Here is a 23,644-nt window from a genome sequence, read left to right on the forward strand (position 1 = left end):
TGTGTGTGTGTGTGTGTGTGTGTGTGTGTGTGTGTGTGTGTGTGTGTGTGTGTGTGTGTGAGAAGATAGGAGCTGGAGAGTGAAATGAAAGACGCATATCAGCAAAAACAAATATTTATTTTTTAATTTTTAACTTTACAATTCAGGGACAATTGGACTGTTATATATGAAAAAAAAATCGAAATAAGATCAAATAAAAGGAACCTCCTCTGAAGTGCTAAAATATAAATCATAAATAATGCAAGATAAACGATTAAATAACGATGCCCCCCATATATCAATTATAATAGAAGACAGTTATCATCATTATTGTTGTTCGAATTATTACATAATTATCATATTATTATATATTATTTTAACAGTTAAGAACAACTTTATTTATCCCGAAGGAAATTGTTGTGCCAGAGTTTCAAGTAAAAAACATAACAGTAATAGATAATAGTAGGAAGGAGGAAAAATAAGAAATACAATAAAATATAAATTGTCTTAACTGTTAACTGTAACTACAAAGATTGAAGATTCCCTGCGGCTGAGGGAAGAGGAATTAACGTTAATCTATTTTCATGACTAAAAAGTCAACACCGTGTATCCTTTTTTCTATTTTTATTTAATTTCTTAATGTTCTTTTTGTGTACGTTTGTCCATTTAGTGTATTTCCATTTTTCCGGGGAGTCTCTTTCTTTTTGTCGGTGTTCCACATTTCCGACGTTCCTGAACGCCTCACGGCCCATATGGGCGTGGCCTCCGCCGTTTCCCCGATCACGTGATCCCCTCCGGGAGCCCGGCCGACCAATTCCAATATGGTGGCCAGCTCGACGGGTCTCCGCTCCCTGTCGATGATATTGTTGTTCTCCGGGATCGGGTTCGGCGCCTCTAGCCGGGAAGCCCCGCTGGTTTTGGGGCTTCGCCTGGAAGAACCGGCCGGTCCGGTGTGTATGAAGAACCGGACCGTCACGGCGCCGCGGGGGGCGACGTTCACGCTCCGCGTCTTCGGGACCAACCTGAACGCGAGCTGGCCGTGGGCGGCGTTCGCCGCGGCGGCCGGCGGCGAGGCGGCGGACCCCTGCGAGCGGGAGTCCGGCCGGAGGGAGTCCGCCTTCCGGGTGACCGGAGGCTTCCAGCGGGACGAGGAGACCTCCGGGCGGCTGGAGGTGGAGGTCCGCTCCGGGGGCGGCGCCGGCCTCCACCATCTGTGCGTCCACAGCGGGGGGAGGTGGGCTTCGGCGGGGCTCGATAGGCTCCGGGTGGACGCCGAGACGCGGCCGCCGGCGGACCGCGTCCCTCCGTGGGGGTCGGCGGTGCTGGTGGCGGCGCTGCTGGCGGCCTGCGGCGGCCTGAGGACGGTCGGCCTGAGCCTGCTGGGGCTCGACCCGGTGGAGCTCTACGTGCTGCACAGCTGCGGCTCCGAGGAGGAGAAGCGGGCCGCCAAGCGGCTGGAGCCCGTCCGGAGGAGGGGGAACTTCCTGGTAAGACACGCCGGGACGAGTGACCTCTGGCCGGGGGGAGAAGCTCCGCTCGCCCCGGGGACCTGCCCGGAGCTCCTGGGGCCCCCATACTCTCCCAAAATGACTTGTTCTCCAGTAATTTCATCCACTTTTATCTGAATATTTAAAATGGAATATATGTTGATAAAATTCCAAAATTAGATAAGTAGTGGATTCTCATTTTTCTCTCTAAACCCACAAAAAAAAATCACTTTTCAGCTCAAGATATTTCTTAAAAATGATTCCAGTTTTTGTTGGAAAACTTAGAATTCGAAAATTAGATAAATAGTGGATTCTCATTTTTCTGGATCTCATTGTGGTTCTCATTTTTCTCTCTAAACCCACAAAAAATCACTTTCTAGCTGAAACTGTTCTTAAGAGATGATTCCAGTTGTCTATTCTATTTTTTATCAGACAATGTAGTATTCCAAAATTAGATAACTAGTGGATTCTCATTTGTTTTCTCTAAACCCACAAAAAAAAGATCACTTTGTAGCTAAAAATGTTTCTTAAAAATGATTCCCGCTTTCTATTCCACTTTTTATCTGAAAATGTAGTATTCCAAAATTCAATAAATATTGGATTCTTATTTTTCTCTCTAAACCCAGACAAAAAGATGATATTTCAGCTAACACATTTGGGAGAAAAAAGTCAATTTATTCAATTCTTTATATGAATATTAAGAGTTCCAAAATTAGAGAAATAGTGGATTCTCATTTTTCTGGATCTCATTCTGATTCTCATTTTTCTCTCTAAACCCACAAAAAAAAATATTTTCAGCTAAAGATATTTCTTAAAAATGATTCCCGTTGTCTGTTCCACTTTTTATCTGAAAATGAAGTATTCCAAAATTCAATAAATATTGGATTCTCATTTTTCTCTATAAACCTACAAACACATCACTTTATAGCTCAAGATATTTCTTAAAAATGATTCCAGTTGTCTATTCCACTTTTTGTCTGAATATTAAGAATTCCAAAATTAGATAAATAGTGGATTCTCATTTTTTCCCTTAACCCACCAAAAAAGATGCTATTACAGCTGACACTTTTGGGAAAAAAAGTCAATTTATTCTATTCTTTATATGAATATTAAGAATTCCAAAATTAGATAAATAGTGGATTCTCATTTTTTCCCTTAACCCACCAAAAAAGATGCTATTTCAGCTGACACTTTTGGGAAAAAAAGTCAATTTATTCTATTCTTTATATGAATATTAAGAATTCCAAAATTAGATAAATAGTGGATTCTCATTTTTTCCCTAAACCCACCAAAAAAAAAAAGCTAAAAATGTTTCTTGTTAACGATTCCAGTTGTCTATTCCACGTTTTATCTGAAAATTTAGAATTCCAAAATCAGATAAATAGTGGATTCTCATTTTTCTCTCTAAACCCACAAAACAAAATCACTTTTTAGCTAAAATTGCTCTTAAAAATGATTCCAGTTGTCTATTCCAAAATCAGATAAATAGTGGATTCTTATTTTTCTCTCTAAACCTAGACAAAACATCACTTATCAGCTAACATGTTTGGGAAAAAGAAGGCAGTTTATGCCTTTAAAATTCCACTTTTATCTCAGTATTTAGATTTTGTCATTCTATTTATTTTAGGGGGGAAAGAATCACTTTTCAGTTGAAAAATGATCTCAAAAGATGATTCTACTCTAGTTTATTCCACTCTTAATCCAAATATTTAGGATGCCGACATTTTAAGATAAAAAGTGGAACAAAGCACTGGAGAAAATTGTATTTTTTTTTTTTACTTTCTTTAAAGTGTCCAAAATCAGTGTGTGTGATTTTGGCAAGAAATTGAGCTCAGAGATTCTAAAATATTTATGTATTTGTCTGAAATATTTAGAGAAAAGTTGGAATGAACTGATAGAGAATCAGTTTCTTATCTGGAGCTTTAAAAAAACAAATATATATATTTTGTTTTCTCTTTTTAAGCTGAATTTTTTTTTTTTGTAACTATATTTAAACAATCCCCAAATCTTATTTTGGGATTCTGAATATTTAGATACAAAGTGAAATAAACTAAGGAATCGCTTTAGTGCTAATTTTTCCCTCTGAAATTACAAAAAATATTAAAGGGATTTTCCAGTAATTTATTCCACTGTTATTGAAGTATTTAGATAAATATATTTATTTTTGAAAAACGAGATTATCATATTCTCTCTTATCTCACACACACACAAAATCAATTTCAACGAAAAGCAAAATAAAATGATTCTCTTGTTTGTTTTCAGCGAAACATTTCAAAGCGATGGGGCTCATTTTTCCCGTAAAACTGGCATAAAAAACTGCCTTTGGGCTAAAATAAATCAAAGATAGTGATTTTCCAGTGGTTTGTTCCACTTTTATCTCCTATTGTGGACTGTTTCTGGTTCCTGAAGTAAATTCAAGTTATTGCTTATCATTAAACAACAACTTATTAAACAACAATTTCCTTCGGGATAAATACATTTGTTCTCATCTTAAACATAAATACATTCAATACTTGTATTAATTTATCGATTTATTCCTCTTCAGACTGAATTTTGAACTTATCTGCTATACTGTGGGTTTGTTTCTCAGCTTATCTTGTTGTTATTTCACAACATTTTCGCTCCTTCCCGCTCATCCGGGTCGACGGGAACTGTAGTTTTGCGTCGATATTTCCACATTTTGAATAAACGCCGTCCTTCCAGACGTGCTCGCTGCTGTTCCTGGGCGCGGTGGTCCAGGCGGCGCTGGGCGTCCTGCTCTACCGGGCCTTGGGCTCGGTGGCCTCGGCCGTCTTCGCCAGCGGCTTCCTGGTCTTCCTGCTGGCCGAGCTGGCGCCGCACATCCTCTGCTCGGGTTACGGCTTCCAGCTGGCGCCGGGCCTCACCTGGCCGGCCCAGGCGTGCATGGTGCTGACCTGCCCGCTGTCCTGCCCCCTGGGCCTGGTCCTGGACCTGGCGCTCCGCCGGGACATCAGCACCTGCTGCATCCGCGAGCGGGCCATGGAGATGATCCGGACCAGCGTCAACGACCCGTACAGGTGATGTTTGTTTGGTTTTTGGACGCCGTGCCTGGAAAATCATTTCCCCCCAGTTGGGTTTAATGGATAAGCTAACCGGCTAACGTAACGGTGACCTCGTGTTCTGGATGTTTCCTCGTGTTCTCATTTTTACTTTTTTTGTTTTTAATTCGAATTTTAGAATCGTGATTTTGAATTTTTCAACTCAAAATTTGGATTTCATTCTTTGTTTTTATTTTATTTTCAAATCGCCTCAATTGCCTTGCGTCAATGACAAAATCATTGTCCCCTAGTTGGAATTAATGGATAAGCTAACCGGTGAAAGTAACGGTGACCTCGTGTTCTAATTTTTACATTTTTTTTTTTTAATTCGAATTTTAGAATTGTGATTTTGAATTTTTCAACTCAAAATTTGGATTTATTTTATTTTCAAATCGCCTCAATTGCCTTGCGTCAACGACAAAATCATTGTCCCCCAGTTGGATTTAATGGATAAGCTAACCGGCTAAAGTAACGTTGACCTCGTGTTCTAATTTTTACATTTTATTTTTTTTTAATTCAAACTTTAGAATTATGATTCTGAATTTTTCAACTCAAAATTTGGATTTATTTTATTTTCAAATCACCTCAATTGCCTTGCGCCAACGACCCGTACGGTTGATGTTGGTTTTGTTTTTGGACGCCGTGCCTGGAAAATCATTTCCCCCCAGTTGGGTTTAATGGATAAGCTAACCGGCTAAAGTAACGGTGACCTCGTGTTCTGGATGTTTCCTCGTGTTCTAATTTTTACTTTTTTTTTTTTTTTAATTCGAATTTTAGAATTGTGATTTTGAATTTTTCAACTCAAAATTGGGATTTCATTCTTTGTTTTTATTTTATTTTCAAATCGCCTCAATTGCCTTGCGTCAACGACAAAATCATTGTCCCCCAGTTGGATTTAATGGATAAGCTAACCGGCTAAAGTAACGGTGACCTCGTGTTCTGGATGTTTCCTCGTGTTCTAATTTTTACTTTTTTTTTTTTTAATTCGAATTTTAGAATTGTGATTTTGAATTTTTCAACTCAAAATTTGGATTTCATTCTTTGTTTTTATTTTATTTTCAAATCGCCTCAATTGCCTTGCGTCAATGACAAAATCATTGTCCCCCAGTTGGAATTAATGGATAAGCTAACCGGTGAAAGTAACGGTGACCTCGTGTTCTAATTTTTACATTTTTTTTTCTTTTAATTCGAATTTTAGAATTGTGATTTTGAATTTTTCAACTCAAAATTTGGATTTATTTTATTTTCAAATCGCCTCAATTGCCTTGCGTCAACGACAAAATCATTGTCCCCCAGTTGGATTTAATGGATAAGCTAACCGGCTAAAGTAACGGTGACCTTGTGTTCTAATTTCTACATTTTTTTTTTTAATTCAAATATTAGAATCGTGATTTTGAATTTTTCAACTCAAAATTGGGATTTCATTCTTTGTTTTTATTTTATTTTCAAATCGCCTCAATTGCCTTGCGTCAATGACAAAATCATTGTCCCCCAGTTGGATTTAATGGATAAGCTAACCGGCTAAAGTAATGGTGACCTCGTGTTCTAATTTTTACATTCTTTTTTTTTAATTCGAATTTTAGAATTGTGATTTTGAATTTTTCAACTCAAAATTTGGATTTATTTTATTTTCAAATCGCCTCAATTGCCTTGCGTCAACGACAAAATCATTGTCCCCCAGTTGGATTTAATGGATAAGCTAACCGGCTAAAGTAACGGTGACCTCGTGTTCTAATTTTTACATTTTTTTTTTTTTTAATTCAAACTTTAGAATTGTGATTCTGAATTTTTCAACTCAAAATTTGGATTTATTTTATTTTCAAATCACCTCAATTGCCTTGCATCAATGACAAAATCATTGTCCCCCAGTTGGATTTAATGGATAAGCTAACCGGCTAAAGTAACGTTGACCTCGTGTTCTAATTTTTACATTTCAATTTTTTTTTAATTCAAACTTTAGAATTGTGATTCTGAATTTTTCAACTCAAAATTTGGATTTATTTTATTTTCAAATCACCTCAATTGCCTTGCGTCAACGACCCGTACGGGTGATGTTTGTTTTGTTTTTGGACGCCATGCCTAGAAAATCATTCCCCCCAGTTGGATTTAATGGATAAGCTAACCGGCTAAAGTAACGGTGACCTCGTGTTCTAATTTTTACATTTTTTTTTTTTTTTATTCGAATTTTAGAATTGTGATTTTGAATTTTTCAACTCAAAATTTGGATTTCATTCTTTGTTTTTATTTTATTTTCAAATTGCCTCAATTGCCTTGCGACAAAATCATTGTCCCCCAGTTGGATTTAATGGATAAGCTAACCGGCTAAAGTAACGGTGACCTCGTGTTCTAATTTTTACATTTTTTTTTTTTTTTATTCGAATTTTAGAATTGTGATTTTGAATTTTTCAACTCAAAATTTGGATTTCATTCTTTGTTTTTATTTTATTTTCAAATTGCCTCAATTGCCTTGCGACAAAATCATTGTCCCCCAGTTGGATTTAATGGATAAGCTAACCGGCTAAAGTAACGGTGACCTCGTGTTCTAATTTTTACATTTTTTTTTTTTTTATTCGAATTTTAGAATTGTGATTTTGAATTTTTCAACTCAAAATTTGGATTTCATTCTTTGTTTTTATTTTATTTTCAAATTGCCTCAATTGCCTTGCGACAAAATCATTGTCCCCCAGTTGGATTTAATGGATAAGCTAACCGGCTAAAGTAACGGTGACCTCGTGTTCTAATTTTTACATTTTTTTTTTTTTTTTATTCGAATTTTAGAATTGTGATTTTGAATTTTTCAACTCAAAATTTGGATTTCATTCTTTGTTTTTATTTTATTTTCAAATTGCCTCAATTGCCTTGCGACAAAATCATTGTCCCCCAGTTGGATTTAATGGATAAGCTAACCGGCTAAAGTAACGGTGACCTCGTGTTCTAATTTTTACATTTTTTTTTTTTTTTATTCGAATTTTAGAATTGTGATTTTGAATTTTTCAACTCAAAATTTGGATTTCATTCTTTGTTTTTATTTTATTTTCAAATTGCCTCAATTGCCTTGCGACAAAATCATTGTCCCCCAGTTGGATTTAATGGATAAGCTAACCGGCTAAAGTAACGGTGACCTCGTGTTCTAATTTTTATATATATTTTTTTTTTAATTCAAACTTTAGAATTGTGATTTTGAATTTTTCAACTCAAAATTGGGATTTCATTCTTTGTTTTTATTTTATTTTCAAATCGCCTCAATTGCCTTGCGTCAACGACAAAATCATTGTCCCCCAGTTGGATTTAATGGATAAGCTAACCGGCTAAAGTAACGGTGACCTCGTGTTCTAATTTTTACATTTTTTTTTTTTTTTATTCGAATTTTAGAATTGTGATTTTGAATTTTTCAACTCAAAATTTGGATTTCATTCTTTGTTTTTATTTTATTTTCAAATTGCCTCAATTGCCTTGCGACAAAATCATTGTCCCCCAGTTGGATTTAATGGATAAGCTAACCGGCTAAAGTAACGGTGACCTCGTGTTCTAATTTTTACATTTTTTTTTTTTTTTATTCGAATTTTAGAATTGTGATTTTGAATTTTTCAACTCAAAATTTGGATTTCATTCTTTGTTTTTATTTTATTTTCAAATTGCCTCAATTGCCTTGCGACAAAATCATTGTCCCCCAGTTGGATTTAATGGATAAGCTAACCGGCTAAAGTAACGGTGACCTCGTGTTCTAATTTTTATATATATTTTTTTTTTAATTCAAACTTTAGAATTGTGATTTTGAATTTTTCAACTCAAAATTGGGATTTCATTCTTTGTTTTTATTTTATTTTCAAATCGCCTCAATTGCCTTGCGTCAACGACAAAATCATTGTCCCCCAGTTGGATTTAATGGATAAGCTAACCGGCTAAAGTAACGGTGACCTCGTGTTCTAATTTTTACATTTTTTTTTTTTTTTTATTCGAATTTTAGAATTGTGATTTTGAATTTTTCAACTCAAAATTTGGATTTCATTCTTTGTTTTTATTTTATTTTCAAATTGCCTCAATTGCCTTGCGACAAAATCATTGTCCCCCAGTTGGATTTAATGGATAAGCTAACCGGCTAAAGTAACGGTGACCTCGTGTTCTAATTTTTACATTTTTTTTTTTTTTTATTCGAATTTTAGAATTGTGATTTTGAATTTTTCAACTCAAAATTTGGATTTCATTCTTTGTTTTTATTTTATTTTCAAATTGCCTCAATTGCCTTGCGACAAAATCATTGTCCCCCAGTTGGATTTAATGGATAAGCTAACCGGCTAAAGTAACGGTGACCTCGTGTTCTAATTTTTATATATATTTTTTTTTTAATTCAAACTTTAGAATTGTGATTTTGAATTTTTCAACTCAAAATTGGGATTTCATTCTTTGTTTTTATTTTATTTTCAAATCGCCTCAATTGCCTTGCGTCAACGACAAAATCATTGTCCCCCAGTTGGATTTAATGGATAAGCTAACCGGCTAAAGTAACGTTGACCTCGTGTTCTAATTTTTACATTTTATTTTTTTTTAATTCAAACTTTAGAATTGTGATTCTGAATTTTTCAACTCAAAATTTGGATTTATTTTATTTTCAAATCACCTCAATTGCCTTGCGCCAACGACCCGTACGGTTGATGTTGGTTTTGTTTTTGGACGCCATGCCTAGAAAATCATTCCCCCCTGTTGGATTTAATGGATAAGCTAACCGGCTAAAGTAACGGTGACCTCGTGTTCTAATTTTTACATTTTTTTTTTTTTTTTGTGATTCTGAATTTTTCAACTCAAAATTTGGATTTCATTCATTGTTTTTATTTTATATTCAAATCGCCTCAATTGCCTTGACGTTCTCGCTGCTAAGATAAGATAAGATAAGATAAGATAAGATAAGATAAGAACAACTTTATTAATCCCGAAGGAAATTGTTGTGCCAGAGTTACAGAAAATATAACAGTAATAAATAATAAAAAGAAAAAGGCAGAATTAGAAATAGAAATAAACTATAAACTATACTACGCTGGGGGCGTGGCTTAGTCGGTCAAGGCAGATCTAATTTCTTATGCTCCTATTTTTCAAGCTCTTCTGCTTGGTTTCTTGCCATTTTGTTGATTTAAGGAGTTATTTTTTGTCATTTATTTGGATTAAAAGTTAACTTTAATATGTGTGTGTGCACGCAGTGAGTTTGTGAAGGAGGAGTTCCGCCGCGGGACGCTGCGCAGCAAGACGGTGGAGGACATCCTGACGCCGCTGAAGGACTGCTTCATGTTGCCGAGCAGCGTCCTGCTGGACTTCTCCACCATGTCGGACATCATGCAGAGCGGCTACACCCGCGTGCCCATCTACGAGGACGAGCGGTGGGGAGGAAATTCAATTCCATCCATTCCTGTGTTTTTTTTTTTTTTTTTTTTTTCATTTAATTTTTAATTTAATTTTTTATTCATTTATTTATTTATTTATTTGTTTTTCAATTTATTTTATTTAATTTTTTATTTTAATTTTATTTATTTATTTTTCAATTTCTTTCATTTAATTTTTTATTTTAGTTTTATTTGTTTATTTTTCAATTTCTTTCATTTAATTTTTATTTTTTTATTTTTATTTTTATTTTTTATTTTTTTTTGCACACTACCTCATTTCATGGATACAAATTTATAAATTTGTTTTTGCTCTTTAAGGCCAGCTCCCAAGTTATTATATTAGATTTTACATTCTTGTGTTGTTTTGGGGGTGATTTTCCTTATTTTATATATATTATTTACAATAAATATATATAAGCAATTTTTTTTATTCAATGTTAAATTTCTTGCTACTTTAATTTTAATTATTTTTTTCTCCTAAAAATTACATTTAGGCCTAAATATTGTTTTGTTTTTATTGATTTTATGTTTTTCATGTCATTTCCTGGATGATTTCTTGGCGTTGCCATGGTTACCGCAGAGCATCGGATTTCTGCTGGTTGTAATTGTTTTAATCACTGAAAACAACCAGAGCTTATAGGAGTGTGTGTGTGTGTGTGTGTGTGTGTGTGTGTGTGTGTGTGTGTGTGTGTGTGTGTGTGTGTGTGTGTGTGTGGGAGAGAGAGTCTCTGTCTTGTGTGTGTGTGTCTTTGTTCCTCTTTGTGTGTGTGAATGTTTGTGTGTGTCAGTTTCTGTCGTGTGTGTGTCTTTGTCCATCTTTGTGTGTGTGTATATTAGCCTCTGTATTGTTTTGTCTCCGTGGGTGTTTGTGCGTGTTTGTGCGTGCATGCGTTTGTGTGTGTTTACCTTTTTTGATGTGTGTGCGTGTGGTTGCTAAGTGTGTGTGTGTGTGTCTACCTTTTTTGATGTGTGTGCGTGTGGTTGCTAAGTGTGTGCGTGTGTGTGCGCGCGCGCGTGTGTGTGTGTGTGTGTGTGTGTGTGTGTGTGTGTGTGTGTGTGTGTGTGTGTGCGCGCACATGCGTTTGTGTGTGTCTACCTTTTTTGGTGTGTGAGAGTGTGGTTGCTAAGTGTGTGTGTGTGTGTGTGTCTACCTTTTTTGATGTATGTGTGTGTGGGTGGGTCAATGCACATGTGTGTGTGTATCTGCCTTTTTTGGTGTGTGTGTGCATTTTTTTTTGTGATGTGTGTGTGTGTGTGTACATGCGTTTGTGTGTGTCTACCTGTTTTGGTGTGTGTGCGTGTGGTTGCTAAGTGTGTGTGTGTGTGTTAATGTACAAACGCACTTGAGTCTCAGTGTTTTTCTGTTTTTGCCTTGTTATGATGGTGTTTGTCTTCTTGTGTGTTTCATCTCCCTGCCTGTGTGTGTGTGTGTGTGTGTGTGTGTGTGTGTGTGTGTGTGTGTGTGTGTGCAGGTCCAACATCGTGGAGATCCTGTACGTGAAGGACCTGGCCCTGGTGGATCCAGACGACTGCACCCCGATGTCCACCATCACCAAGTTCTACAACCACCCGCTGCACTTCGTCTTCAACGACACCAAGCTGGACGCCATGTTGGAGGAGTTCAAGAAGGGTGCGCTTCCCCCGCCGGCCTCTAGGGGGCGCCAAACCCACCTTTTCACAAACCCCGTTCCGTCCCAGAGCCGGCGGTTAACGATTCCCCGTTCTGCTCCGCCGTTTCGGAGTTCACCGGTGATGTATCAGTGTTTTTAAAGACGCGTTGCCCCGCCTCTGCGCCCCGGTGACCTTTGACCTCCCCGTCAGGCAACTCTCACATGGCCATCGTGCAGAAGGTGAACAACGAGGGCGAGGGCGACCCGTTCTACGAGGTGCTCGGGCTCGTCACGCTGGAGGACGTCATCGAGGAGATCATCAAGTCCGAGATCCTGGACGAGTCCGACGGATATTGTAGGTCGCCGCGGCAACGCCGGTGCTAGCGATGCTAAAAGGGGAACACAAAGAGGAGCGGCGGCTCATTGCTGTGTATTAACGCGAAGAAAAGCAGAGTTTTCTTTTGTATTGGGTCAGATTTTATCCGTTTATGCGGCACCGAGTCTCAAAACCAGGAACGTCGGCCGTATCGCGGCTTACTCGGGCTAAAATCAGACGGATAACAACGCAAGCGTGTTGGGAGTGACTGGCACAAATGATCTTTCGCTAATTAGAGCAGTAGCGCTAGCAGTTACATCCTGATAGCTGACACGAGACAATAATAGCTTTGATATTCAAAAGAAAAATAACAACGAAGGACATCTGAAGATTATTACGATCGTGGATTGATGAGGTGCGGACAGCATAGGAAGACGTGGGATAGTCCGCAGCAGTAGCTTAGCTAGGGGCTAAGCTACTGCTAACTGATGAGCCCCTTTAGTTCATTTCACCCTTCAAGAAAAAGTGAATTCGGCCGAGAGTTTTAAGAAAAATTGAAAATAATTCCATGTAATGTCTAGCCACTTTCAACGTGTTTCCATGGGAATACAAAACCTAAAAATAATTAAAAAAAAAAATATAAAAATAAAAGAAGCATACATTGCCAATAAAAAGTATTTAATATAAATTGGAGATGTGCTGAACGATACGTTGCGTGTTGAAGCGAAAAAAAACCAAGTGCCGCAAATTTGGTACAGGATAGCGCCAACGCTAAGCGTTCTCCGAAACGAAGATTTAAAGTCGATACGTTCTTCTTATAAGAGGAGCTCGGTGCTCGAACCCTCAGGCGCCAGGAAAAAGAATTAAAATTCTGCACGGAGCCGGTGTTTCTATTTATCTCATTTGCACTAAAATATGGTCCATTTTTTATTTTACTTTCTTTCAGGCAGCAAATATGACCAGGGAAATTTGATGTCATTTTTTTTGTTTTAATTATTTCAGAAGTCAAATCAATAATGACTAATTTTACATTTTGTTATTTGCACAAAATTTCTAGTTAATTTTCAAATGCATTCTTTACATTATTCCCATGTATTTGTTTTTCCTTTCAGACCATTTTTTTTGTTGTGTATCTTGTTTGCGTGTCTTTTTCTAAAAATTACGATTTCATTTGTTTTTTTTTAACTTCCTTCGGGCCGAGAACAGCTCGAGGCAAAAAGTCCCTATTCCTTATTTTACCACGCTTTCAAGGAAATCCTGTTCATTTATATATGATTATGAACGATTTGATCAACATTATAAGATATTTAACAGGAAAATGAACGTGCAAAGTTCAAGGGGCATTTTAATAGCTATATATATATATATAATATAGATATATTGATGTTTCAGAATGTCCTTTTAAGGCTAAAATTCCAACATCCTAATGAACAGAACGTCGTTTTAGTGACATAATCAAATGTTATTCTCAAAAATGATTCGTATCAAGACATTTTTCCACATAGTCGTGTGTTTTTATTCATTTATTTATTATCCGACATTATTATTTATCCATCATTTGCTTCCGTCTCTTTTTCCCCTCTGGCGCCCCCTAGTGGACAGGAAGGTGAAGCGTCCTCTGCCGCCGCTGGAGATCCCTCTGGAGCCTCGCAGCTCCAGCGAGGACTTCTCGCTCTTCAAGCCTCCCGAGGGCGACGCCAAGATCCGAACGTCCCCGCAGCTGCTGCTGGCGACACACCGCTTCCTGTCCAGAGGTGTGTGTGTGTGTGTGTGTGTGTGTGTTCGGGCGATACTTCTATCTGGAAGCAGCTATTGTATCCGTTCTCTCTCTGACCTTTGACCTTCCCGCCCTCCCTCGGCAGAAGTGGAGCACTTCAGCCCCGGCCGGGTCTCCGAGAAGGTCCTGTTCCACCTTCTCCGTCACCCGAGCGTCAACCAGGAAGTGCACTTTGACCCCGGCAACCGTCTGAGCCCCGGGCACTACCTCTACACCCGCAACCACCCGGTGGACTACTTCATCCTGCTGCTGCAGGTGGGTGCAGTTCCTCTTCTGGCCTACAGGGGGCGCTGACGTAACCTTTTACTTCACCGTTTGTAGTCGTCCGGAGATTTAGGACCTCCTCCTTAAGGAGTCCTGGCCGAGATGGGCTGCGACAAATACACACTGATCAAAAATGACCAGCTGAAAGTCAAGCAAAATATGAAAAATAAGATGGAAATAGTTCAATTTCACGTCAGAGAAACAGGTTAAGGTGTCAGCCTGGAGAACTTCAGATTCAAAATAGAGAAAAGTAGTTAGAGTGTAGAATTTTCAAAGAAAAATGGACTACGTCCTATTTATTTACGGAGACGCACGGGAAAACTTCGTGTTCGGCGTGTTTGCAACAAGTTTCGGTATTTAAGGAATATAATATTCGGTGCCACGACGAGACTCATCATAAATATGATGGTTTGCAAGGAAACTGAGAAGAGATAAGATCAACCAATCACAGGCAGGTCTGAGGAAACAGCGTCCACTTTCACCCACAGATGAGAAATCAGTGAAGCAGCGGTAAAAGCCAGCTAGTTAATTGCTAGTGAAAATGTGCAATTTAATGTTAGTCACCAGCTTCACTACTAACTAGTATGATGGAATTCTACTGTTCATGCAACTCCACGCATTTTCAGTATGTATTGTATGTGTTTGCATGTTTCATGGATGAAGTTTACACATTTACAGGTGAATATTTCTTCCTTACACATTTAATAGCACTCTTTTTAGTTTGTAAGGTGTAGGCAGGGATTCAATTTAGATTTTATATACACATGTGTAAATGGTTTAAAAATCCTTTTCTTTATAAATCTCATTTAATCTTAAAGTGCATTACTATATTTTTCAATACCAATTAAGTTTTGTGCCTTTGTATGATCAGTGGGATCTCATGATCACATGATTGCAATGCAAACATGCGAATGATAAAAGTAAATTGCACTTTTGTTTAAGGAAATATGAGGTGTTTTATGAAATGTTTTGTAAAAGGATTGGTCATTAAATTCCAAGATTTTCCTGATGTTCTTGTACTTCTTTACACCAAAACAGAGGAAAGACATGATATTTTGGTTATTTATTGTTGAATATGCTATTATTGTAATGGTCCGCTTGACATCTACCAGCCAAAGAGAACAGGAGTAAATAACTGTGTCGTCAGCATAGAGATGCAGCTTAGCATCTGAAACAAGCTCGCTAATATTGTCAAAATCTAAAAGAAGACGTGCTTGTTAATAATATCTTCCTTATTTACATCTTGGGTGGAATTCGCTGGGAATGTTTTTGTAATTTCTCGTCGCTCCATCCATCGTTTACCGCCGATGCTTCCTCAAGCTTGAGGGGAAACTGGAGCCAACAAACAACAAATCTCTTGATTTCATTTGTTTTTCTTGCCGATTATTTGCAGTTTTATCGCTGAATTTTTAAAATCTATTTATGTTCTGACAAATGTGCTTGTTTTTGCCGTTTTTAGAAAACGTCCCCACTGGTTTTGATGTTTCTCGAGACAATTTAGGTGTTTGCTTTTCCTTTATGTTCTAGCAATTTTATTATTGCTGATTTTTTTTGTTATTTTATCAATTCTCAACCCTGTTTTGCCGATTTATTTCCTTTTTATTTGTAAACTTTTCATTGTCTCGCAATTTCTCAAGTATTTCTTTTTATTGATGTATTATTTTTTTGCAAATCATAAGAGTTGAATTTATCCATCCGTCCATCTATCTATCGATCGATAGTCTATCTATCTATCTATCTATCTATCTATCTATCTATCCATCTATCAATTGATTAATCGATCGATAGTGTATCTATCTATCTATCTATCTATCCATCTATCTATTGATCGATTAATCGATCGATAGCATATCTATCTATCTATTGATAGCGTATCTATCCATCTATCAATTGATTAATCGATCAATAGCGTATCTATCTATCTATCTATCTATCTATCTATCTATCTATCTATCTATCAATTGATTAATCAATCGATAGTCTATCTATCTATCTATCTATCTATCTATCTATCTATCGATAGCTTATCTATCTATCTATCCATCTATCAATCTATCAATCGATTAATTCATCAACAGCGTATCTGTCTATCCATGTTTTTCTTTTTTTCTTCCTTTTTAAAAAAGATAGCCGCCAATTTCGGTCTCTCTTTTCACTCTGTTGCCACGGAAACACTCTTAAGGCAAGCAGAAAATGATTCTTACGGTGTGTGTGTGTGTGTGTGTGTGTGTGTGTGTGTGTGTGTGTGTGTGTGTGTGTGTGTGTGTGTGTGTGTGTGTGTGTGTGTGTGTGTGTGTGTGTGTGTGTGTGTGTGTGTGTGTGTGTGTGTGTGTGTGTGTGTTGTCCGCAGGGCCGCGTGGAGGTGGAAATCGGCAAAGAGGGTCTGAAGTTTGAGAACGGCGCCTTCACCTACTACGGCGTCTCTGCGCTGACGCTGCCCTCTTCAGGTGGGAGGTGGAACTGCAGGCCGGGGCTTTAACAAACAGCATAATGTGTGTGTAAGTGTGTGTGTGTGTGTGTGTGTGTTCCAGTGCACCAGTCTCCGGTCTCCACCCAGCTTCAGTCCCCCAGGGACCCGTTCGAGGCCGGAGACGCCGCCAGCCCGTCCAGCTACTGTCCCGACTACACCGTCCGAGCGCTGACCGACCTGCAGCTCATCCGGGTGAGTCTGGAAAGCAACTCCACCAGCAAAACAAAGAATAGCCGACATTCGTATGCAAAATTATTATTTTTTTTTTTTTTGTTAATTATTTGAGGTTTTAAACTGACCAGATAAATTACAAAAAAAAAAAAGTGTGAATAAATTGTATTGATTTTCATTACTATTTTATTTTACCTACTATTATCTATTATTGTTATAAATGTTTTTTTGTTAATTATTTGAGGTTTTAAACTTACCAGAAAAATTACCAAAAAAAAAAGTGTCAATAAATTGTATTGATTTTAATTACTATTTTATTTATTTTACCTACTATTATCTATTATCGTTATAATTTCTTTTTTGTTAATTATTTGAGGTTTTAAACTGACCAGATAAATGACAAAAAAAAATGTGAATAAATTGTATTGATTTTCATTACTTTTTTCTTTTATTTATTTTACCTACTATTATCTATTATTGTTATGTTTTTGTTTGAAACTCTTTCCTTCAGGATAAATAAAGTTGTTCTCATCTCTCATTATTATTAAACATTAGCAGCAGGTTTTATTCTTTTTTTTTTGTCTAATGCAGGATCCGTAAATAAATATCAGTGTAGTTTGGATAAAATTAGAATTTTTCATTATTAACTGATTTTAAAAATGGTTTTATGAATGAAAGAACTGGTTCTGTTCCTGTGTAAATAATGAACCAGGTGTAAATAATATTCGTTAATTTAGCTGTAAAATTCATGACTTTTTTCCGAAAAATGTTATTTCCTAATTTTGCCGAAACCACATTTTTATTTGTAAGTCCTACATGGAAAAAAAAATATAGGATAAAAGCTGGGGCTAGCTAATTTGTGAATTCAAAATAATGGAAAATCATTATGTTTTATGATTGCACAATCGATTTATATATTTATAGATGATTGGCATTTGCTTCTGGACGCCTAATTTGAATAAAACGACTTTGAAACCACCAAGAAGTGATTTTATATTTCTATTTATGGGTCGCAGTTGAGTCATGAATTGTATCTTGATGCTACAACATGTAATATGTTAATATGCTATCACATGCACTACCAATTTTCTCTGCTTCATTTTTTTTTTTTAACCCCTCAGATTTTCACATTTGTGATTCAAAAATTCACTTTTTTAGAAAGAACTTTTTTTTTTTAAATCATCGTTTTTTTAATGAATTTTTTTTGTTTGTTTTTTGTTTTTTTTTAAGTCCTCAGGTTTTCACATTTGTGATTCAAAAATTCTATTGTTTAAATAGAAAATTTTTGTTTTTTTTTTAAATAATTTTTTTACGTTTTTTTTTAGTTTGTTTTTGTTTTTTCAACCCCTCAGGTTTTTACATTTGTGATTCAAAAATTCCATTTTTTAAATAGAACATTTTTGATTTTTTTTAAATCATCATTTTTAATGATTTTTTTTCGTTTGTTTTTTGTTTTTTTAAGTTCCAGGTTTTCACATTTGTGATTCAAAAATTTTATTTTTTAAGTAGAACATTTTTGATTTTTATTTTTTTAAATCATCATTTTTTAATGAATTTTGTTTTGTTTGTTTTTTGTTTTTTGAAGTCCTCAGATTTTCACATTTGTGATTCAAAAATTCTATTTTTTAAATAGAACATTTTTGAATTTTTTTTTGTCTGCTTTTTGTTTTTTTTTAAGTCCTTAGGTTTTCACATTTGTGATTCAAAAAATTATATATTTAATGAATTTTTTTTTTTTTTTTTTTTTTAATTTCCAGTTGAACCTGTATTGAATATTTCTGCCCGCTGCAGGTGACGCGCCTGCAGTACCTGAACGCCCTGATGGCTTCACGCTCGGCCCAGAGTCCAGATCCTCCTGAGATCAAGATCCTGCCCAACAGTCAGACCAAACTGCTGAACAACAGGAACACCACGCAAGGTAGCGCCTCCTCCTCCCTCGTACTCGCCGCTGTTAGCCGCGGTTTGTTAGCGCGTGCAGAAGAAGCAGGGAAGTTGCATGTTGGAAAGTGGAAATGATTGGGGTTCATTTTTTTAAATAAAAAGCTCCTTTTTTTTTTAAAAACCAGTGATCAACGAATTATTAAAAATCATGTTCAAATATGAATTGCGTTTACCATTTTAAGCAAAAATATTTTGCAAAAATAAATTCGTATGAGCAAAAATTGCCTTCCTATGAAATTCTAATTATACAAATTATTATGTTTTTTTTTTTTTTTTTTTTACGAAATAGCGAGTTCTTTTTAATTCTTTGGATTTTTTTTCATCACCAAATAAAAAAAAACTGCTAATAATGCTAAACACAAATAGTATTCAATTATCAAAAAATGATCATTTTCTTTTTAAGTTATGATTCATAAATTGATTAAAAATAGTTTTCTATAAAATCAGGAAGGACCAGTTAGTGGTGCGCGAAGTGATAAAAATTGTTTTCATATAAAATTGTAATTGTACAAATAAAAATAAATAATACATTTGTGAAGCATTTTTAGCAATTAGAAAAAAATGGCTACAATTCTTTTTTAATTTTTTTAATTTTATTTTTTTTTTACTTTTTTCGTTTAAACTAATCATCACTAGGTGGCATTATTATTATTATTCACTGAACAAAAAATGTATTCATTTATATTTAAATACAATTATACAAATATAAAAGAATAAAAATTGTAAATCAATAGCAATGATCAAAAAATAATTGTTTTATTTCAGTTTTTTATACTGATCATCACTAAACAAAATAACATCATTGAATATATTTCGCGTATATCATTATCAGCAATTAGTAAAATATAGTTTTTCAAAACTTATGATTCCTAAATGAATGAAAATGTTATTTTATTAATATCAATAAATGAATCATGTAAAAAGTAATCAGCAGTTTATTTAATTCAACCCATTTGTTGTGATTCATTAATGAACAATAATCGGTAATGTCGTGATTAGCAATAAACAAAAAATGATCCACATTTTATATTGATAATTTTTAAAAGTGTATAAAATTTGCATTTTGTTTGAAATGGCAATTATCAAAGGAAAATAGCAGTTTTTGCAATGAATAACTTTTATCATCTCTGGGATAAAAAATAAGCTTTGATTAATAAGCAATTTCTTGTTATCAATAATTAGCAAAACATGTTGGTGAATCTTTATATAGTTAAGATTAATAAATAAAAATCAGATTGACTCGTTCTCTACTTTTAATTGACTTTAGATATTATAGATAAATAAAACAGCTGTTTTCATAAAACTAGCGTTAATGTGATTAGCAATTAGCAACAATTTTAGTAAACATTTTTTAAAACTTATGGTTAAGTTATATACGAAAGATATGTTTAAATGACATAAGCAATTATGATTAGCATTTAGCTAAAAAAGCTTTAAAAACTTAATGAATGAATACATCAAAAGTAGTGCATTAATTGTAAAATTGAACTATTTTTTTGTCAAGCGAAATCTTTTAGTTTTTAAAATGTGATAAAAATAGGTAAAACTACAATTTTATACAAAATTATCTTCTCTTTAATGAAAAAATTTTTTTAACTTTTTTATTAATACGGCAAAAGCAAATGATGCATTTCATCAAAATTGATCAATAATAACCTTTTTTTTTTTAAATTTTATTCATTTCCTGTCCGTCACCTTGTGGTCATGTGACCTCTGACTTGTTTTCTCCTCTTTATCTTCCAGCTGAACTAAATCCGTGTCTTTTCTTCTTCTTCTTCTTCTTTCCTTCTTCTTCTTCCTTCCCGCCGCCACGTTTCTCCGCTCGTCCAGAATTTCCCGTAAACTTTTCCTTCTTTGATACCATTGAGAACTACTGTTAGTATTTTTGCATGAGGTAAACACACCGAGCGGCCGAGACACACACACACACACACACTCATTTTACCGTCCACATTCAGATTTTTTTTTAATTTTTTTTAATCCAATTTTTTTTACAATTTTCTTCTATTTTAAAACGATTTTTTTTTTTTATTCCCCCCCACCTCTGAATATCGACGGTAGAAACACACCCTATAAAATTAAATATTTTCCCAGGATTTATTTCCTATAAATCCTAATTTTTCCTTTGTTTTTCCTGCTTCCTCCCTCCCCTGCTCTGATTGGCCGGGCTCGCAAGGTGTCGGCGGCGCCCAGGAAAGCAGCACGGAAGAGGAAGCTCGCGGCTGACACACTTCCTGTTTGTGTTTTTTGTTTTGTTTTGTTTTTTTCTTACGAAAGCAGACTCTGGTATCCCGAAGAAATCCTCTATGGCTGGAACGTAGTTTTAACGGACACGACTGGAGCCCCTTCCTCTTCATCGTCATGGCAGTTATTACTATTCTGTTGTTTTTATACACTCGAGGGGTGTGTGCGACTGAGCGCGTGCGTGAGTGTGTGTGTGTGTGTGTGTGTGTGTACATAGGTTTATAGATCTATAAAAAAATGCATTTAATTTTAATTTGGCTGTGCCTTTTCTCCTTGTTTTTGTTGTCAGTTTGGCTGTCTGGGTGCCAAAGCTATATATATATATGTGTGTGTGTGTGTGTGTGTGTGTGTGTGCGCGCTGACGCATCCGTCCATTAGAGATTCGCAAACCCCACCCACCCACTGGTTTCTTCTGGAAGAAGCAGTTTTGCACAGGAGTTGCGTCCAAAACGGGCGCCGCCGGTCCGAAGACGCCGTTTCCCGGGCGACGGGTCGAAGCCGAGTGAAGTTTTTAACAATTCACGCTTTTTTTTTTTTTTTTTTTTTTCCCTTTACTATTTAAAATGAACAATGCTACGGTTTTATTTTATTTTATTTTATCTTTGCCAAAACAAGACTTAATCTTATTACTGTGTAATTACATGTAATTACAGTATTACGGTATCAATATTATTGCACAGCACCCGAATATATGGGGAGGTTTTTCTCTTTTATTTTATTAAAGACAAAAAAAAAATCATTCCTGTGGCCGAAAACACGTCGATCGCAGTTCAATCAGGTATTGAACTGTCTGTTACCACGGCAACAGCTGTCCACCCCCCCCCCCCAAACAAAGCAAAACCCAAAAAGTAATGAATATTAACGTCGGACCCTGAATGCAGTGTTTTTAATTCGCCTAGAATTTCCGAACCAAAAATTTTTAATTTTCAACGTAGCCAAAAATTCTGTTTATTTATTCCCTCCAAATTTTAACTATTTTGAAAAAATCGCACCCCCCTAAGAAGAAAATAAAAAAAAAAAAACATTGGTTCTCATGACTGTAAATTTAATTAATAGTAGATATCTAAATTAATAATAGATATCCAAACATAATATTTAAAAAAAAATCACTTCCTGCACTTATTTAGTTCCGGATTAAAAAAAAAAAAAAAAATCTGATATTTACAGACACAGTTTTGGTTCTAAATAAAATACTAAAATACTGCTTTTACCAGGAAAGGAGGACAAACCAAGTACTTTTACTGCACTGTTGATGTAGTTGATGCTGTTGTCCAGCAGGGGGCGCTGTTTCCCCCATTTCAACTGGAACGTTGATGACCATTCCTGTGTGAATGTGTGTGTTATAATGCTAGCAGTATGCTAACCCAAACAAAACTTCCATTAGCGCTGATTTTACATGAACTTGTTAGCACGTTAGCGCTTTCCCGCTATGTCAACATTTGGAAACGGCCTTTTAACGGAGGTTCTTCTAGAAACTTTGTTTTTTTTTTTTGTTATGAAAAGGTCGTTACACATTTATTACGTTGTTATGACGGCAGGTTGCGGGATTTCTGTGCCCGTACGGACTTAAAGTTTGCCATGAACTAGCGAGGCGGGTTGTTTGTGTAAGAGCTTGCTGCGTTTCCACGGCAACCATCCTTCCTCCCTCTCGGCGTTAGCGCCGGCTAGCTGGGTTTGTTGTACTTTTTTTTTTTCCCTGAAAGAAAGGACTGAATGTTTTATTTTAAAAAAAAAAGAAAGAAAAAGAAAAGATCGTCTTTAACCGATTAGGAGTCGCGTTTCGATCGATCGACTAGTACTGAGATTATTAGTTTATTGATTGGTAGTTCATAGGAAACGTCATCTTTCAGGTACAAACTCTGTTCCCGTGAGATTCTAACGATCAGACTCGATCACTTCCTGTCCTGAGTTACATTTCCTTTTGTTTTTTTGTTACCGGGGGTAACAATGTCGGGGGGGTTATTGTGTTTAACACTTACAAATAATTCAGTTTTCTTAGGAAATAAACATGATCCTGTTCTAGACTGGTGTTTTTTCTTTTTCGTCAGAGAAAAAAACATGAACGTTTCATGAAAATGTATTTTTTATTCCTAGAGCTTATCCTGCCTGTTCATCTGGGGCAAATAAAATTAGGAATTATAAATTTAATTCATTCAAAATAGACATTACATGAAATCCCAGCTCCCGCCGTGTTCCCGAGTGCGCGGTTTAGCGATAAACTCGACATACTTCCTGCCGACTCCGAAGCCCAAAAAACCGAGCATGAATGTATTTTTAGTTTTTGATTCAGTTCAATTATGACATTATCGAATTGCTTTTTGCCATTGTGGCGTGTTAGCCTAGCGGCAGTTTTGCATGCTAATCCATGTTGTTTACATCTGGATCTAAAGGCCAGAACTGCCTTTAGATCCAGATGTTGCTGCTCCAGATCTCGCTAAGCGCTACGACACGGCTACGTCAACCGTCTGTATGATCATGACGGAAGGGACGACTGCGTTAACCAAGCAAAGGTCTCCAGTCATAGAAGAGTTAGCTTAGCCTGTTAGCTTAGCCCAGGGGTCGGCAACCCATGCGGCTCTTCCATCTTTACACTGCGGCTCCGAGCGGCTCGGGAAAATAAATGATAAATATTTAATTGAAGTGTATTTCATTTGTGTTAATTCCTTTTTTTAACTTTTAGTTCTAAGTTGGAAGATTATTGTGATCTTGAAATATTAAATAAAATCATATTTGTTATTTTTCTCCGCTCAAAATAACATCACACTCGCGGAAGCCGGTAAAGTCCTGATTTGCAGATGCTGTGCGCAGAAGTTCAGGAGCAGAAGTCCCATAAACCAGGTAAAATAAATATTTATGAAGATATTTTGTAAATATTTATTTTTATTGTTTACTGACACAGTGATTTTTTTCCCGATATTTATTTTTAAAATTAAGGTCAAGGCTCCGCTACACGC

The 23,644-nt window shown here is 36.0% G+C and overlaps 1 protein-coding gene across 3 annotated transcripts; it reads left to right on the plus strand.

The window, feature by feature from the left end:
* Window positions 1-718: 718 nt before the first annotated feature.
* Window positions 719-22,442, plus strand: cnnm3 (cyclin and CBS domain divalent metal cation transport mediator 3). Of its 3 annotated transcripts, none has more exons than XM_086152699.1 (12): window positions 719-1,466; window positions 4,170-4,504; window positions 9,718-9,894; window positions 11,370-11,527; window positions 11,719-11,862; window positions 13,419-13,577; window positions 13,686-13,855; window positions 16,215-16,311; window positions 16,396-16,526; window positions 18,297-18,423; window positions 20,190-20,340; window positions 20,623-20,760. In XM_086152699.1, exons 1-11 carry the CDS (start codon window positions 801-803, stop codon window positions 20,324-20,326), a joined length of 2,301 nt encoding a protein of 766 aa, XP_086008825.1. In that variant the 5' UTR covers window positions 719-800; the 3' UTR covers window positions 20,327-20,340; window positions 20,623-20,760. The 3 variants fall into 3 exon arrangements, with proteins under 3 accessions (XP_086008825.1, XP_086008826.1, XP_086008827.1); XM_086152700.1 differs by having other exon boundaries at window positions 723-1,466; window positions 20,277-20,340; window positions 20,623-22,442; XM_086152701.1 differs by lacking the exon at window positions 20,190-20,340 and having other exon boundaries at window positions 726-1,466; window positions 20,623-21,796.
* Window positions 22,443-23,644: the final 1,202 nt, after the last annotated feature.

Source organism: Fistularia commersonii, chromosome 9 (assembly GCF_037954325.1).
Source record: "Fistularia commersonii isolate RoL2024-O1a breed Wild chromosome 9, RoL_Fcom_v1.0, whole genome shotgun sequence".
NCBI lineage: Eukaryota > Metazoa > Chordata > Actinopteri > Syngnathiformes > Fistulariidae > Fistularia > Fistularia commersonii.